The sequence below is a fragment of the Leuciscus leuciscus genome (genome assembly GCF_965113295.1).
Source record: "Leuciscus leuciscus genome assembly, chromosome: 2".
NCBI lineage: Eukaryota > Metazoa > Chordata > Actinopteri > Cypriniformes > Leuciscidae > Leuciscus > Leuciscus leuciscus.
Genome location: NC_138726.1, coordinates 54,543,276 through 54,562,519, shown reverse-complemented (window position 1 = coordinate 54,562,519; position 19,244 = coordinate 54,543,276). Strand labels below are relative to the sequence as shown.

General features: G+C 37.2%; 1 protein-coding gene across 3 annotated transcripts; it reads right to left on the bottom strand.

The window, feature by feature from the left end:
* Positions 1–1,918: 1,918 nt before the first annotated feature.
* On the bottom strand, positions 1,919–6,667 carry LOC309493287 (uncharacterized protein). Of its 3 annotated transcripts, none has more exons than XR_014203834.1 (5): positions 5,834–6,172; positions 4,227–4,314; positions 3,752–3,844; positions 2,316–2,522; positions 1,919–2,189 (listed from the first exon to the last, which is right to left on the bottom strand). XR_014203834.1 is itself a non-coding variant. In XM_082162460.1 (5 exons), exons 1-5 carry the CDS (start codon positions 6,650–6,652, stop codon positions 2,110–2,112), a joined length of 498 nt encoding a protein of 165 aa, XP_082018586.1. In that variant the 5' UTR covers positions 6,653–6,667; the 3' UTR covers positions 1,919–2,109. The 3 variants fall into 3 exon arrangements, 1 of the variants encoding a protein (XP_082018586.1); XR_014203835.1 differs by lacking the exon at positions 5,834–6,172 and adding an exon at positions 5,311–5,329; XM_082162460.1 differs by lacking the exon at positions 5,834–6,172 and adding an exon at positions 6,623–6,667.
* Between the last annotated feature and the right edge of the window lie 12,577 nt (positions 6,668–19,244).

Below are 19,244 nucleotides of genomic sequence, written 5' to 3'. Positions count from 1 at the left end.
AAATCAAGCTCAGTTTTTAAAAGAAGTTTTTGTGTAGTCATGATAGGGTGATGAAAAACATTTGAAGTTTAATTACTTTCACAATCACTATGTAAATTCTCACTGATATAACAGGGTGGACAATCAGTCCTGAAGTTAGCCACTGCATCGTGTCTGAGCAAAAACCAGCTAATAACATAGAAGGTTTATTGAATAAAGAATTGCATTGTCTTTAAAAACTGTAATTTTAAAATTTGTATTATTTCTATTAACCTTTTTTCATATTTTCCTTAAAAGGGTGGAAGTACCGTCAGATTTGAAAGATAAAACTGGTAATGAATGAATGAATGAGGCATTTATATAGCGCTTTCATATGTACTACTGTACACCCAAAGCGCTTTACAATCATATCAGGGAATCTCTCCTCAGCCACCACCAGTCGTTAATGAAACGACTCAAAAATAACAGGGTGGACAATAAATTGAGGGGCAAGCTAAAATTCTTGATTATAATTGTTAAAATAAATGTAATCATCGTAATAGAGAGAATCATGATATACCCAACTATGTAAAAAAAAATCTAATCAAAATGTATCATGAAAATAGACGACACAGGCCTGGGGACATGGGAAAATTGTGAAATATGGCAGTTCAAAATGCTGTAAAATGTTTCCTTTTTTTTTTTTTTACTTTAATATTATTAGAGTTCAAATGGTGTTATTTATGACTAAGACAGGTTCAAAATTTATATTGTACAAGATTTTAAGGCAGTAAGATCATGATCTTTACTGGGAACACAAAAGGAATCCGAAAAACCGAGTCCCAGGAATGACCCAATTTTCTTTTTTACTTTTTTTTAACTTTTTTAATAAACTCGTAATTTTTACTTTTTCAGAATTGCAACATATAAAGAAAAAAAGTCAGAATTGTGAGATAATTCACTGTTACTTACCTTTTTTATTTTTTATTTCGTGACGAAACAAGCTTCCATATTACTCCAGTAACGTGAAGTGAATCATTATTTCGTCCTATATTCATTTTACATGAATGCCATTCTTCTATCCTTGTATCGCAGGACGATCCGCACTTGAACACTATTGGCCTGCGCTTGTCAGTCCTTTCTAGAATCAACACTAAAATTTCACTAAATTCAACACATTTTCAAATAATTCACTTAATTCAACCCATTTATTCATTCACTCGAACTGTGCATTTTCAACAGCAGTATTGTGGTGTAAACTGTGGTTATAAAGATACTCTGATCTCCTGAGATATGGACACCACAAACACACACTGCCATTTGTCTCCACACCCCAGAGTGAAGTTCTGGGAAAGCTTCTTTCTCTCCTGTCCTTCCTTCACATTTGTTCCTTCTCTCCCCACTTCCTTTTCTTTACACATCCTTCTCTTCACTCAGTTCACTTAGAAAGATTATATAAAAATGATAATGTTCTATGTCAGTACAAGTGAATTAACAGTCATGTTTGGTCTCATTTAAAATGTGTCAATGCGACTGGAACAATGGTCTCACCTCCACGGAAGTAAACCACATGTCAATAAGGGTTTAGAGATATTTGTGTGCACTTTATCCCAGAGTCCTTCATCCAAATTACCTCCTGTTCCTCGACAAGGTGTGAACTCCCTTTGTCAATGCAAATTCCTATTGTAAGTTCGTTCCCCACATTGGGGGATGTTTTGTCTTGGTCTGAGGATCTAAAGAAATGTCTCAAGAGCCAGATCAACCCGTAATGCTGAATGTCCTCAAGATACTCAGCATTCAGGTCAGGTATACATCTTTTACTCTTTATCTCTGAGCAATTGATGTTATTGTATTGATTATCTTTAAATTGAGTATGTAATTGTCATGATACATTTACCTGACCATTAAAAAATTGTTACATTTGGATTTATTCTGACTTACTTATTCGGACTTGCTGAGGTAAGGTTGCACACATTTATTTCACAATATAGAGAATATACAATATACACAACAAAACAATACTTTTTACAATAAACCATTACAATGATCCCTGTTTTAAAGTGCATAACCCTTAATAACAAAATAATAAAATGACTGAGCTAAAACATTTCATGTAGTGTACTTGTGTATCCGGATAGATATTCCAGGCATTTAGACATGAATCAAGTTCACTATGGTTCCTCTTCGTAGACTATAATGGCACACTTTCTCGTCCACATCCAGATGTTTTCCTGAAAATAAATAATGCTAGCAATTACTGATTTGCAGGCTCACTCATCAAACTAAATGATGAGTGCATCAAAATGTTTGGTGCATCAGATCAACCTCAAGAAACAATTGACGAATGCTGTGTTTACCTTCATAAACCAGAGTCATTCTCTCTGGTTTCTTCCCTGCCATGTCACAGGCCTCCTTTAGTAAAACTGAGATTTTTTCCTGTGGGAATATGTCAACTTCCGTGATCTTCCCAGCACATTTTACTTTGAGGTAGATCTTCTCCACTTTGGCAATCTCATCAGGGTCAGTGAGGGAGTTTGGGTAGTACTGTGATGGGATCTGATGAACTGAAACGACAGAGTAAAACAATGATTTAATATAATGACCTTGAGAACACATACATCAAGATCCCAAAAGGATATTGTGCATCATAAATCAGAGTTCAGTTCAAACAGGTTTGAAGGCCTGGGCCCGTATTCATAAAGAATCTTAATGCAAAGAGTAGCTCCTAGTGACAAAATTCTAAGAAAATTCTTAGAAATGTGGGCGTTTACTCTTAAAATTAAAGAAAAAATCCTAGTAAGAAAAAAGTAATTCAGAAAGCATCTTAACCCTTAAAAGAGCTCTTAAGGTCAAAATTGTTAGGAGCACGGACGAGGACTTTTAAGAGGCTTAAGAGTTTCTTTAGCAGAGGAGAAAATGGCAGAAAGACGAAGAGGGAGAAGAAATGTGTTGCAGACAATGAATAACAGTGAGTTAATAAGACGCTATAGATTAGATCGTGCAGGGATCGTGTTTGTGACTGATCTTATTAGAGACGCTAACATCTCCGACACAGCACAGAAATGCCATAGCGCCAGAATTGAAAGTAATCACTACATTACGATATTTGGCAACTGGGAAAATTCCATGTTTGATACATTAAAACCAACATTCAAACCACCACTTAAATAGACATGCCAGCAATCAGTGTAATTGGCTTAGAATGATCAAAATTGTTCCACTCTTTCCAATCAAATACCTTATAGGAAATTAACTGCATGGTAAATAAAAAAAAAAAGGATTTATATACACATATATAATGTGTGTGTGTGTGTGTGTGTGTGTGTGTGTGTGTGTGTGTGTGTGTGTGTGTGTGTGTGTGTGTGTGTGTGTGTGTGTGTGAGAGAACGGTCAAATAGGAAAAAATTACGCATGTAATTTCAAAGTGAAGGCTTAGAATAGACCCTATACTTAAAATCACTTTTTTTTTTTCTTCTTGGACAACCAACCAATCACAGTCTTCAAAAGATTGTGTCACACATAGCAACGGGGTCAACCCCGCCTCCTTACTAAGATGAAAGTTTTTGTCTTTTCCTTACTCAGAGTTGCTCTCAGATCGGTCCCGAATCGCTTTTAAGCTAAGACTCCTACGTAAAAGTTTTTAAGCTAAATTAAGAGGATTCTTAGAATCTTTATGAATACGGGCCCTGAAGTCAAAGAAACATGGCATTGTTAATGTGTAATATGGGACATATTTCTAAGTAAAACTCAGTCTGTATTTGATTGGGAACTTCATCCCAGAGTGCAGACACACCTGAGTGTGAGTTTACGGTGGATTGTGCGAGACTGCTCCCCTCCTGGACCACCGACACCAATGCTTGAGCAGGTTTAGTGACTGTGATGTCATCTGAAAAGAGAAACTTTTTGATTCAGGATTCTGAGGACAACCCTATTTTATTTGGAATAACATAAGACTGATTAATTGCATAATAAGCACATACTGCTAAAAACACAACTAATCTAATCAATTTAATTAAATCTAAGTCTTTAAACTATAAAATAACACCAGTGGGGAAGAATGTGAATTATGGGCAAAATTATCTTTTTTGTTATTAAAGTATATGCACAACTCATATGAATTTGATTCAAATTTAAGCAAAATCATTTAGATCAAAATGGTTTTAAGAAACAAATTCAGTCCAGCGTGTCCAAACCTTTGACTGGTATAGTGTTATGCACAAACACAACTATAATGAGCTATCAGTGTATGGACTAGATGAGCAGCGTACGTTTGTCTGAACTCTCCGAGGGCTTCGTCTGATCAGGTGTTGAACTGCTGCTTCCCCACCAGAAGAATGCATGGCTGATCGCCTCCCACTTCAAAGCATAATACAAATCAAAGGTTATTTTAAAGTAAAGTAATGTTTGAATGAAAAGTCTATATTCTTCTGATTTTTCAGTAATCAATAGGCTTGCACAGAAATGTGAGAACAGATTTCCACAGAATTGTAGATTTCTCTAAATTCTGCACATGCCCATTACTTGTGCTTCTTTGTTTTAAATACTGTTTACACTGTAAAAAAAAAAGTGAAAATGACTTTGTCATATTAAAGTGGCGGCCTATTAAATAACAGTCCCAAACTAGTTGTTGGTAATAGTTGGTAATTTGGTATGAGCACTCACAAAGTATAACTGGAAAAGTGAAAGTAAAACCACATTTTGGGGTTATGGGAAAAAAAAGTTACCATGCATGCACAACATGAACTTTTAATGAAACACAAGTGTTCTGATGATGAATATGATAAACATACCTGCATACAAATCCTTGGTACTTTTTGGTAATTTCATGACTAACTAATTGACAACATAACTACGACGTTGCATGCTTTTGCGCTTTGTTGACAATGAAGGGACATACAGCGCGCGCCGCCGCACATGCGCATGCAATTAAACCTAATAACCACAACTGACAGGACTTTAATTTCGTAAGTAGTTACGAAAATAACTTAATAATAATGACACAGACCTTCCTATCCCTGACCACAGATACTCTTTACTAGTGGTGGGCAGATCGAGGCTCGTATTGTGTCGAGGCTTCGAAACACTCAGGGTTTCTCAGGGTTCAAACAATTTTCAAGGTTTGTTTTGTTTGTTCTATGAATGGCTCAGCTAAACAGGCTAATAAGAGACTAGGCTATTAACTATTCATATTAATTATACTAATGTCTAATTAAAACGTCTACAAATGTATAAAACTGATCAGAAATCAGGTAAAACCCACAGACACTTGTTCATTGATTCATGGGTTGACACATAGGCTGTAGGCTTATTTATAAAAACAATGTTAGTAAATGGACTTAAACTTCCAAAAACCTGTAGAGTAGTGGTTTGGGTTCAAACAGTCCGACGCGCCAAGTGAAGCATTCACGTGACTGGAAAGAAAGTGAGGGCGGGCTTCGTTTTTCGTTAATCACGTGTTTCTCTGGAAACAATAGGCTACGCGCTCCTACCAGTGTTGCCAGATTGGGACGGTGATTTCCAGCCCAAAAGCTCACAAACCCCGCCCACTACAAGAAAAAGGCGCCCAAAATTTTACTGCCAAAATAATGTGATATAATTTCATTACCATGTCATTCAAGGTTGATAAGCACCATTTGTATATCCTTAAAACAAAATAACGATGATAAAATAAAATAAAAAAAAATTCCAGGAAAACAGATCAAAACAGGGCAATAATTAAGGAGAATTAGCCAATATAACTAAAATGTCCAGGTGGACACTGTCAAAACGGCAATCAAGAAGTGAACCGATGACTTTAACCCTCGGAAGTAGGCTACACATTGCAGAACATAACGCAGAATTTAGCAGTCAAAACGGATTCATCGTTGATTCAAACCTTTTTCAGCAGCTGTCAGGGACAAGTAGAGTGCAGTCTGGATGATAGTGTAAAAGTTGCAGATGTCTGGTTAGGCTGGTGTGCACATGACCATGGACAGGAGTCCCATATATTTGATTTCAATTCAAGCCATTCAACTGTGCTCTCCTCAGAGTTATATTCACCATCGAGTCATCTCCCACCACATGTGTACGTTTTTAGAGTTGCTCACTATTTACTGTAGATACAACTTACTGTATACAGTACTGCTATGTCACTTTTGGCATTAGCGACCACTTGAATATACAGCTACAATGTATCGCGCTCAATCGCTGCGTGCTCGTCGGTGATGTCAACACTAACGCCAGCTGACTCTGCATGGGCGTGTGTGTACAGTATGTTTTACCCGCACAATCAAATTCAAAACCGCCCAATGAATCTGGCAACACTCGACACGGATCTTCATGAGAAATTGTGCCGTTTACTCGATACGCGCTTTAAAAGCTTCAGTGTCATATGTAACATCACTATGAGAAACACTGTCCTATAGCCTACTTTATATTATATTAGGCCTATATTCTTTTTTTAAAACTTTTTTTCATATTACACACTTTTAAAAAAAAGTAATTAAAACTAGTATTTCTAAATGTTACCACCATAGACTGTATGAAACAAGGTTACCACTTAATTTTGTAAGTAAAATGTTAATATGTGTAGCTATTCTGATAATGCTCTCAGCTACCACTAAATACTCTCAGCTAGTTCAATCCAATGCAAATAATCTTGTTTGAGATGAAAATGAAGTCTTACCAGACTCGCGATATAGCTGTAGATATCCATTCTTCTTCCAAACTTCAATATCGCATGCTTCTGGCTGACACTATATATAGGCTAGCTTTAACAGCAAATTACTTTCCCTTTCTTTCAGCCCACCCCTTAAGATTCTGCAAAACTTCTTTGCATTTGTATTATGCATGCAGATTATACCTTTAAATTAAATGTCCTAAAGCAATAGTTTACCCAATATGATTTCATTTATTTTAGTGTATAAAAAGGATTACATATCTTTTCCATAAAATCAGTTTATAGTGACCACCACATCATTAAAACTCTAAAAAGAGTTTGCAAATTGTTTTTACAGTTTCATAAAGTGAAATCATTATGTAAAGGTGCATTTATTTAAGTATTCAAGATACTTTTTTATATCATCTTCATGTTTTCCATGATATATGGAATGTATGGATATATGTTTTCCATGATTTTCCATGATTTTCATATTTAGAGGATGTTGATGTCACAAAAATGTGTCTCGTCCCACTGTAGAGTGCCTGAAATAGGAGGATTTGAAACAGTTTTAGTTTGAATGTCTTCACAGTTTTACATTAATATAAAATAATATATTCAACCTGTTATGTTAACCTGTATCTTAACATTTCTATGGACATTAAAATTGTTTAAAATTTTTCAATTTGGTATATCAATAAGGCGATTGGTGATATACGGAGATGTCAGTGCCACTCATGCAGTATTAAAGAAAACAAAACAAAAAGAGAAACATTTACATCTTCAAAACAATGCTTGTCCTGTTTGGAAATCACCTAACTTATGACATCATCTCAGGTTTTACTTTCACCTGGAATTTGTGTGGAATTTCTAGTGAAGCCCCGTATCGGGGTGTGTATTGGTTTACTAGAGTCACGTGATCGACGACAAACGAAGCCTCACTTTCTGTCCAATCACGTGCGCGTTTCGCTTTGGGTGTCAGAAGGCTCGAACCCCAGATCTTATTTAACGAGTCACTGTCTGTGCTCAGTCTGGTTGATGGGTTTGTGAGGAGAGTGCTGTACTTTGAAAGTTAGTCAATATATTACATTTAAATAACCAAAATTTATTTTTCACTACTTAGGCTATTATTTTTAGTTGTTGTTGTTGTGTCTTTTTGTTTTTGTAAAATCTTTGCACTTTTGGTGACTTACAGAGACAAACATACAGAGAGCTGAAGATCCACAGTCCACAGCTGAAGAAACAAGTTTACGAAGTACTGTCTAAAAGGAGAAATAGACTCAGCCCCAACAAGTCAACAATGTGAAACAACTTTTATTTCTTAATAAAAATAATTAAAAACTTTATCACCTTTCTGTCATTCCTACAGTTACATAAGCACTATCAGTAACAAGTGTCATAACATAAGCACATTTAATAACAGATGATCCAATCAGACAATGTCCTTATTCATTATGTGTGTGTGTGTGTGTGTGTGCGTGTGGGGAGAGGGAGAGAGAGAGAGAGAGAGAGAGAGAGAGAGAGAGAGAGAGAGAGAGAGAGGGCCTACATTAAATCTTACCAGTGGCGGTTCTAGACCACAGTAACTGGGGGGGCCAGGCAGGGGCCACTTGTGCTTTTAGGGGGCACACATTTAACATTCATCTTAACCTATTTTCAGTATTATTTCAAGTCATTTTTCACCATGTCATGCATGACTGCAATCTCTAGAAAAAGCTAATAAATTATATTAGCTAAGCTAATAAAACAATTTCAATTCAAATGAATGTTTCATTATGTTTAATTGTAGTGTGATAAATATAATGATCAATAATAACACATTTTTAGCATCTAAGCACATCTAAGCACATCTAGGCACTTTTAATTTCATATCACAATTTTATTTTTTTTCAGGAAAATCACGATTTTATCATGATTCTTTTTTCATGTTGGTTTTACTATTTTACAAGTGACTGAACATTACAGCCAAACTAATTTCCCTATTTTAAAAACAAAGCCTTATAGGTAACAAAATATAAAATAAAAAAGAATGGCAGACATTTAGGCCAAAGGCGAAGATAAAAATCTTTCATTATTTTCTTTGTTATTAAAAATTAAGAACAGAAATACATATTACACATACACAACTTAATATACAAATGAAATAAACTGCTTTATTTTTTCAGCTATAGGTGTATTTAACAGTATGAGAAAGTAATTAAATGAACAAATATGAAAATAAAACACAACAGACTTAAAGTTCTCAGTCAAGAGCAGTGAATGATTTCCTCTGTGTGTTTTGTTGTTTTATTAACATTAAAGGGATAGTTCTCCCCCAAAAAAGTCATATTTACTCTCTTAAGTTGTTTTAAACCCGAATAAGTTTCTTTCTTCTGTTGAAAATAAACGTTATTTGAAAGAATGTGAGTAACCACAACAGTTGATGTACCCCTGTGACTTCCATATATTTTTTTTTACTAGCCTATGTATGGAAGTCAATGGGGACCAGCTAGGGTGACCAGACGTCCCGAAAAATTCGGGACAGTCCCGAAATCTCAACTGTTGTCCCGAATCCCGAATCTGGCCTTAATTGTCCCGAAAATTATACTAAAGCAAAATCTTGAGTAGTTATTGTCTTATAAACATTAAAAACTGTCTGCGGAGGTTGAGGCCGGCGACACACTGGCTGCGTGGCGTGTCCGTTTTTATTTCGGCTCCCCTGTTAACAGGTTAGAGCTTGCACACTGCCTGCGTGACGCGCGTCTCAGGCGCGCCTCGAGCCGCGCGGAAAACGCGTGCATGCTAGAAATAGAACCGACGCCTATTTTTCACGCAACACGCAAGCATGTTGGAAGCGTTTCCAGGCAAAATAGAATAGGAAAAGATGTTTGTATGTCATTTTGACATGAAAACATATTAATAAATGACATTTTGATGTTTGAAAGTTTAAGTTTTTACATAAATGCAGATAAATGTAATAAAAAAAAATATATGATCGATTTTCAAATATTGCACTGTCAATACAGAACGAAATATTCTGTAGCATATTTTGCCTATTAGAGCGCAAGTTGCTGCAGCCGCGAGGACAGTGCTGCACGCGTAAAGGAGTGATTGATTGTGATTGATTGTTCGCGGCACTGCAAAACGTCGTTTAAGCTTATTAGCGTTAGGCTATACTGAAAGGTCTGATTTATGCACTGTTACTTACAACAGTCATTGTTTTTTTTTTCTTTTCACAATGACATTTGAGTTCATGATTTTAATGTTGTTGTTTTTTGTGGCAGACTAAAGAATAATGACAGACTGTTGATCTTTGAATAAAAATATGTTTGGTTCAGGTTTGAAATTCATTATCTTTTATTATAGGCTACGCAGTCTGATATCATAGAAGCCCCCCATCCCGTCACCCCAGACCCCAGACCCATAGACTAGAATTACATGTTTAACCGGCAAGGCTTTAAAGCACATGCAAATAATGAACTTTTGTGAACTGCAGTGTCACGTTCATTTGATGTGAATATAGGTCGTGCTGCAGTGTAGCCTAGATGAAGGCACCGCAACTGAATAAATGCGCAGTTGTTTGGTGTGATTTTACGATTCCAAATTTAGGGGGGCCAGAGGGGGGGCCAAGCTTGTTGACACGGGGACACTGGCCTCCCCGGGCCTAACCTTGCTAAAACAGCTCTCTATCAACAATAGAACTTAATGTCATACTCTTTACAGTCTATGGTCGTACTCTAGTAACAGAGCAAACTACCAACCCTCCTTCAATAAAGGAACACTCTGGCTAAATAAACAAACTTCCCGCCAAACGGAAATGGGAAGTACCATTTGCACAGGGTAACCTTAATAATGTCCATTACAACAATGACATTAAAACAACCTCATCTTACTCATCCGAATATATACAATTAGTGCAGCTTAAGCAAAGTAATGTTACAAACATACATTAAACATTAAACAGAACAAACATCACAATCTAGGTTGCCTCCCCCAGTTGTGAAAAATGGTATGGCCGCTGCTAATATAAGCGCGTTCCGGGTTACGCGCGCTACCGGAACGAGCAGAGCAGAAATCAACGGGTAAGCACAAACAATACCACATAGATGTATCGTTTAAATTACCAATAAACAGTCTGTAAAAACTAGGGATGGGGAAATGAAGCCTCATGAATCACTGAGGCTTTCCCCTGACTGTTCCGGGAAAAGATTCAAAGCTTCGAGAGTGTCGAGAACAGCCAGCCATTTATTTTAAAATAAAGCAGCCAGAGGCCTGTGTTAGAAGCTCTCGCAGATGAAGCAACCACAACACACTCTCAATGTTATGTGTACAAATAAAAGCCTTACATGTTTGTGTTTGATTTTTTTCATTAAATAAATTCATTTTCCCATTAAAGTGTGACAATAAAATATAATGTAAGCTTATGATGATTCAATAAGATTTAATGTAGGCCTACTCTCTCTCTCTCCACACACACACACACACACACACACACACACACACACACACACACACACACACACACACACACACACACACACACACACACACACAATGAATAAGGACATTGTCTGATAGGATCATCTGTTATTAAATGTGCTTATGACACTTGTTACTGATAGTGCTTATCAACTGTAGGAATGACAGAAAGGTGATAAAGTTTTTAATTATTTTAATTATTTTTGGCTGTTGCCATTGCTCTAAATACAAACCCTTCACCAACACCCTATCCCCTCACCCCTAATCCCACCCTAAACCCAAATACCAACACCCTATCCCCTCTCCCCTAATCCCACCCTAAACCCAAATACCAACACCCTATCCCCTCTACCCTAATCCCACCCTAAACCCAAATACCAACACCCTATCCCCTCTACCCTAATCCCACCCTAAACCCAAATACCAACACCCTATCCCCTCTACCCTAATCCCACCCTAAACCCAAATACCAACACCCTATCCCCTCTCCCCTAATCCCACCCTAAACCCAAATACCAACACCCTATCCCCTCTACCCTAATCCCACCCTAAACCCAAATACCAACACCCTATCCCCTCTCCCCTAATCCCACCCTAAACCCAAATACCAACACCAAATTACCTAAAATCACCAAAAAGTGCAAAGATTTTACAAAAACAAAAAGACACAACAACAACAACTAAAAATAATAGCCTAAGTAGTGAAAAATAAATTTTGCTTATTTAAATGTAATATATTGATTAACTTTCAAAGTACAGCACTCTCCTCACAAACCCATCAACCAGACTGAGGCAACAATGACTCGTTAAGTAAGATCTGGGGTTCGAGTCTTCTGACACCCAAAGCGAAACGCGCACGTGATTGGAGAGAAAGTGAGGCCACACATAGGTTCGTCATCACAGGAGGAAACATATAAAAAAAAAGAAATAAAAAAAAGAGATAAATGTGAATATCATTAACATTTATTTTGGAATTTTCAGTTAACACAGTCAGGACGCAAGCCCGGCTAGCTCAGTCGGTAGAGCATGAGACTCTTAATCTCAGGGTCGTGGGTTCGAGCCCCACGTTGGGCGCATAGTTTTAACTTCTTAGTGCATTAAACATTTGTTATGTAAACATTTAGAAAAAACACACCAATCGACCCCTATAAAGGCATATTGGTCTCATTAATAATTCCCGTGAAAGATATGATGCACAATGCGCAGGCAAATTCACATACTTGAAACTTAATTTCATGTGCACAAACAAAAAACACAAAGAGCAATTCACGTGTGCAAAATACAATTATATATTCATAAAATACGTTTCACAAATGCAAAACATGTCCAATCCTTCCCTCGCGTTCTGTAACAAATCCTTCCCTCGCGAGTCAAAATGACCCGAAGCCCTAAAATTATATATTTTATTTCTGTTCAGAAAGCTTATTATATTTCACTTTGATAATATTTTTTTGGATTTTTTTATTTTATTTACCTTTAAAATACTATATTTAATCAATGAATAATGAATAAATAGTAATTTAGTAATTACACATTGCACATTCCTCACATTCTTTCAACTAAAAAAAAAAAAAAAAAAACGTGCAATTTTATGCCTAAACCTTTTAATTCAGCTCAAAATATCTTACATTGGGTGTCTTTGCCGACCTCTTGTGGGAAAAAAAAATTATATTCCATGATATTTCATGACTCTTGCCACTAGATGACCACTATATCACTATTTGCAGCAAATGAGCTGTTTTCCCCTGGGTCCTAAAGCCAGTTCATTTCAGGATGCATTCAGATACACATGTAGACATTATAAAATAATTTTTTGGTAAAGGTTTGGCATTTTTAGTTTGAATTTTGAGCATTTTTAGGTTTTTCTATGTGTACTGAAGCGTTCCTCGCATTACATTCATTCCTATGGGGGTCAATTTGACCCGCAAGGGAAGGATTTGTTACTTTTTTTAATTTCAACCACAAAACTCCTCAAATTCATAAAAATATTTTTCAATTATTTTCAAAATGACCCGAGGGAAGGATGTTTATTATTGAACCACAAAACACCTGAATTGTTTTTTGTGCATGTAAATTAGGTTTCAAATTTGGCAACGACACGTGAATCGTCTTTTGCGTGAATTATTATTTAGATTAATCTCGCTCCATATACCAGTTGTTTGTTGTTGCTTGAGCGTCTGTACAAAACGAAAGCAAATAAAAAGAGTAAACAATGACATCACAGTAGAGGTTACCTGCATCTCTGGCTTTGGCTGTACCTGGATCAGGATTGGCTACTATCTCCTCATCCAATCGCTGAGCTCGCTCTCCATTGTGAGATTGGAAGGGAGCCAATCGCTGAGTAATGTGGAAATCAGTTGTGATTTTTAATGATAAAACATAATTCACAGCATAAAATAACAACCTTAATTTCAGGCAACAGTGGGATTCGAAACGGGAACCTTGTGATCAACTTTACTCCCATATAAATGTATAGGAAAAATATTTTTACAATAATTTATGATAAACGTAGACTTTCAAAAACACTGGTGTTGGAGGACAAAGTCATAAAAAAAAAAATCCTTCTCCTTTCCTCCTTTTCCCTTTTTTCCTGTTCCCCCGTCTCCTGTCTCACATCCAAGCCCCCTCCCCCGCCCCCCTCAAACAGACTTTCTCAGGAGAAAAAAAAGGAGGGCATCAATAATTTATTTAACAAAAGCAAAGATTCAATCAACACTATACCTGGTTAGGTTATGCTATTGAATTCCTCTCAGTCCTTATGAATCAAAAGTCATTTCGTCCCTGGGTGGGCTCGAACCACCAACCTTTCGGTTAACAGCCGAACGCGCTAACCGATTGCGCCACAGAGACGGTGTTGTCTCCACACTCAAAGCCCAAGAAGTTCATGTGAACGTCAGCATGTTAAAGGACAAATGACAATGGAAAGTGTTAGTACAAAATAAGTGACTGAAGCCCTGTTATGATTATTATTAAGAAATTAAATGGTAACACTTTACAAAAAGGTTTCAAATGTTAACATTAGTTAATGTATTAACTAACATGAAGTAACTATGATCAATACATTTGTAACAGTATTTATTATCTAGTATTAACATTAGTTAATAAAAAATACAGATGTTCATTGTTCATGTTAGTTCACAGTGCATTAACTAATGTTAACAAATACAACTTTTGATTTTAATAATGCATTAGTAAATGTTAAAATTAACATTAACTAAGATTAATAAATGCAGTAGAAGTGCAGTTCATTGTTAGTTCATGTTAACTAATGAAATCTTATTGTAAAGTGTAAATCATTCAATTTATTTAGCATATTTTCATGTTCTACCATTTATGATGGCTGTATATAATGATGGCCACTAGATGGCAGTGCAGATTATTAAATAGACGATGGGCAAGTTCCTAGTTTGGGGTAACACACACGACATTTTGTTAACACTTTTCTTTAATCAAAAAGATAGAATCAAAATTTCTTCTATAATTTTAGTTAATACAAGGAGATTGGTTTAAAGAACAGAAACTCAAAACATTACTTGATCTAAACCACATTCATTATCTAAGTTGATTTGACAAAAGACAAAATGTTGTGATAACATCATGAAAATATTTAGTACAGTGCACAGTAAAAAAATAATATGATCAATAAATTATGACAACATATGTTTTTTTTATTGCTTTAACTCATCAAAATAAGTTTCATGTAATTTAAGCTGAAGTTGATTGTACTTAGAATTTAAGGAAGCAATTTTTTTTATGCATACCTCACCATTTCTCCTGACGGGGAAGAGCTTCAGAAGGTTTATTCTCTGAGGATGCAAACCGCTGCAGTCGGGACACTCGTTGCCTTGCGTGACTCTGATCGGGACATTTTCTGAAAGCAAACACAATGAACATATTTCCTCTTCTACTTTCAGCATCCAACACCTGTTTTTAGTAATATGTTTGTTTTATCAGTACATGCAAAATTATGCAAACTTATCTCTATTTGCATTGCATTTGATTTTGTTCAAAACCCAATGAAATGGACCTGAGGTTTCTTAGAAACGGGTTAAAACACATTAGACTTAAAATAAATATACTGCAAAAGATTTGTTGCTCTAATTTTGGATCTCAACCTTTTTGACTTCAAGGCCCTCCTTCCCACTATCCACTTCACAACAATATTTGCTGTGGACAATTTCTAGTCAATAAAATATTTTATTGCTTGGCATAACTAGAAGGATTTATATTTGTTATATAAAAAAAATTACCAAATATACTATGAGATATCTTGATTTTAAGTTGCTTTAGCTTAATATAATGCTTGTTTTGTCTTATTTTAAACAATTTGAAGTTATCTTGAGGACCCATTGAAAGTTTGTTCAGCACCATTGTTCTAACTTTCATACTCTACTCATATTTCATATCACTATTTCAGAGAAGGGTGTTAATCTGCACTGCCATCTAGTGGCCATCATTATATACAGCCATCATAAAATGGTAGAACATGAAAATATGCTAAATAAATGTAAAGATTAACACTTTACAATAAGGTTTCATTAGTTAACATGAACTAACAATGAACTGCACTTCTACAGCATTTATTAATCTTGGTACACTCGTTGCCTTGCGTGACAACCTCTCCCACAGTTGTGGTCACTGTTTACCGTCCCCCAAAATATAACAAGGATTTTCTGAATGATTTCTCTCAGCTTCTCACCCATCTTTCAACCCTCTCCCATAACTTAATCATCCTGGGTGACTTCAACATTCATATGGACAATATCAGTTCTTTGCTCTCCAGAGACTTTTCATCTTGCCTGGAAAGCTTTGGTCTGCATCAATATATTGACTCTTCAACTCATTGTAAAGGGCACATATTGGATTTAGTCTGTTGTTCTGGCGTCACCCCCTCTGGCTGTAAAACTCACTCCGTTGCTTTTTCCGACCACATGCTGATTACTTTTAACATCACCCTCCCGCTATCTAAAATGACCCTCCCTCGCACCATCTACTTCCGGAATATCAAGGACATTAACATTGCCACCTTTGCATCTGATATCAATAATTTTCCCAGTATATCTGCCTGTTGTTCACCTGATGAAGTAGTTTCTTACTACAACAAAAATCTTCACACTCTCTTGGACACCCATGCTCCTATGAGATCCAGATCAGTTTCCTTCACCCGTTCAGCACCCTGGTTCACTCCCGCCCTACGCCTTCTGAAATCTCAGGGCCGTCAGCTGGAACGCCTTGCCAATAGAACTGGACTCACCATTCACAACAATATGTACAAGGACCATGTTAATCTGTATAAGGACTCCCTCTCCTCAGCTAAATCTGCCTATTACTCCCATTTAATCCACTCTAATCATCACAATTCTAAAACCCTCTTTTCCCTTCTCACCTCCATTTCAAAACCTCCTGACTCTCTTCCCTACCATATGCAATCCCAGGACTTCTGCAATAAACTTATGTCTTTCTTTGTCTCTAAAATCACAGATATTCATAAACACCTGACTTCATCTGGAGTTGCAGTTTCTGGAGGCAACCTCAACACCCCTTATCCATCCTCAATAACTACTTTTTCCAGTTTCGACCTTCCCTCCGTTCAAGCCATTTCAGATATTATTCATAAATCTAAACCCTCCACATGTCAGCTCGACCCACTTCCCTCCACCCTGGTTAAATCATGCTGCTCTTCACTTGCCCCTCTCATCACTGAGATTATCCACTCCTCCCTAAGATCCGGTTCAGTTCCCCCTTCACTCAAAACTGCCTCGGTCACACCCATTCTGAAAAAAACTGGCCTGGACCCCACCAATTTCAATAATCTTCGTCCCATATCCAACTTACCCTTCATATCCAAAATTTTGGAAAAATCTGTCGCTTTTCAACTCCATAATCACCTCATGTCCAACAGCATCTACGAGCAGTTCCAATCTGGTTTCCGTCCACTTCATAGCACCGAAACCGCACTCCTCAAAATTACTGATGACCTTCTCATGGCTTCTGATTCTGGACTACTTTCAATTCTCATTCTTCTGGACCTCACAGCAGCTTTTGATACCATTTCTCATCCTACCCTCCTCAGTCGACTATCATCCATTGGTATCACCCACATTCCCTTAGCCTGGTTTACTTCATACATTTCTGATCGCACACAGTTCATACAATTCAAATCCCAGAAATCCGTTACCTTCCCCGTCTCTGTTGGAGTGCCCCAAGGCTCTGTATTGGGGCCTCTCCTTTTTATCATCTACATCCTCCCTCTTGGTCACATCCTCCGTAAACACAACATTAAATTCCATTGCTACGCGGACGACACCCAGCTCTACCTCTCTACTAAACCTTCCTCCTCACTCCCACCAACCTCCCTCACCCTCTGTCTCCAAGAAATTCATTCTTGGTTCTCATCCAACTTTCTCAAACTGAACAGTTCCAAAACCGAAGTCCTCCTGGTAGGCACACCTCATACCCTCTCCAAAACTAATAAAGTTTCCATTGCCATTGATAACTCAATTGTCCTTCCCTCCCCTCAGGTTAAGAGTCTGGGTGTCGTCCTCGATAGCACACTATCTTTTCAGTCTCACATAAATAGCATCACCCGGTCTGCCTACTTCCACCTACGCAACATCTCTCGTCTCCGTCCCTCTCTCACTCCCCAAACCACCGCCATTCTGGTTCACAGTCTCGTCACATCTCGGATAGATTATTGCAACTCACTCCTGTTTGGTCTCCCCAATAAGTCGCTCCAGAAGCTGCAGCTCCTCCAGAACTCTGCTGCACGCCTGATTACTCTGACCCCCGTCTCTCATCACATCACTCCCATCCTGCAACAACTTCACTGGCTTCCCATCAAACAGAGGATCATTTTTAAAATAATTCTCATCACTTTCAAAGCAGTTCATAACATGGCTCCTCCATACATCTCAGATCTCCTCCATTTAAACATCCCGACCCGTTCACTCCGATCCTCCCATACCTGCCAGCTTTCCGTTCCCCCTGCCCGTCTTGTCACAATGGGGAGCAGGGCGTTTAGTCGCTCTGCTCCCCATCTCTGGAATTCCCTCCCTCCTGACCTCCGTACTATGGACTCATTTCACCTCTTCAAATCCAAACTCAAAACTCTTCTGTTCAGACAGTCATATTCCACCTGACCCATATCAGCTCATTGTTGTCTTGCCGCGGTTTAAACTTATCTGACTTTTTTTAATGTTTTTATCTGCTTTGTACAGTGTCCTTGGGTGTCCTGATAAGGCGCTTTGAAATAAAATGTATTATTATTATTATTATTATTATTGGTTAATGTTAATTTTAACATTTACTAATACATTATTAAAATCAAAAGTTGTATTTGTTAACATTAGTTAATGCACTGTTAACTAACACGAACAAACAATGAACATCTGTATTTTTATTAACTAATGTTAGTTAACAATTAGTCAAAACCATCTTTAGACTGTAAAGAAATGAAGAGAGAGAGAAAAACAACAACCCTGAAACTCCCGTGTGTCCAGGTTTGAGACTTAAAGAAACTAGTCATCATATGCAAGATGGACAACTTGCTGTAAAACTAAATCTGCATATAATCACGTTAATTCTTCATTCCATAGACCCATCGCTACTTTAGCCATACAGTAAAGTTAGTAGGCTACTATGACTAAATTAAAAAATGTATGCATGCTTTGCTTTTAACTTAGATAAGAAAAGTAACTTGTTAAATAGCTGTGGAATCGTAAATGGCCTCACATGAACTGCAGCAACAAACACCTCGAGATTTAAAGATGACAAGAAATTAGAGGAATCCAGATTCTGAAGATTTGCCAAGAAGCAGACGTCGTGCGATTGAGTTACACATGTAATATTAATACTTTGCAGCACGGATTTGTGTAACATTAGGAACTCACCCGATCTGTTTTCTCTGAATGTTTAATGTTTGAACGCGATAAACTACAGTGACGCAGTTCTGAGCCGTTAGACCTCTTCTTCTTCAGCGTGGACAGAAGCCATGGATCTCGAGTAAACAGGATCTGCTCGCGCCTCCGATAACTAGCCCGGCTAGCTCAGTCGGTAGAGCATGAGACTCTTAATCTCAGGGTCGTGGGTTCGAGCCCCACGTTGGGCGATACATTTTCATTTTGTGTTTAATAATCATTAAATATTTATTGTAAATTAAATGTACACTAGATGTAACATATGGCCCTCTAGC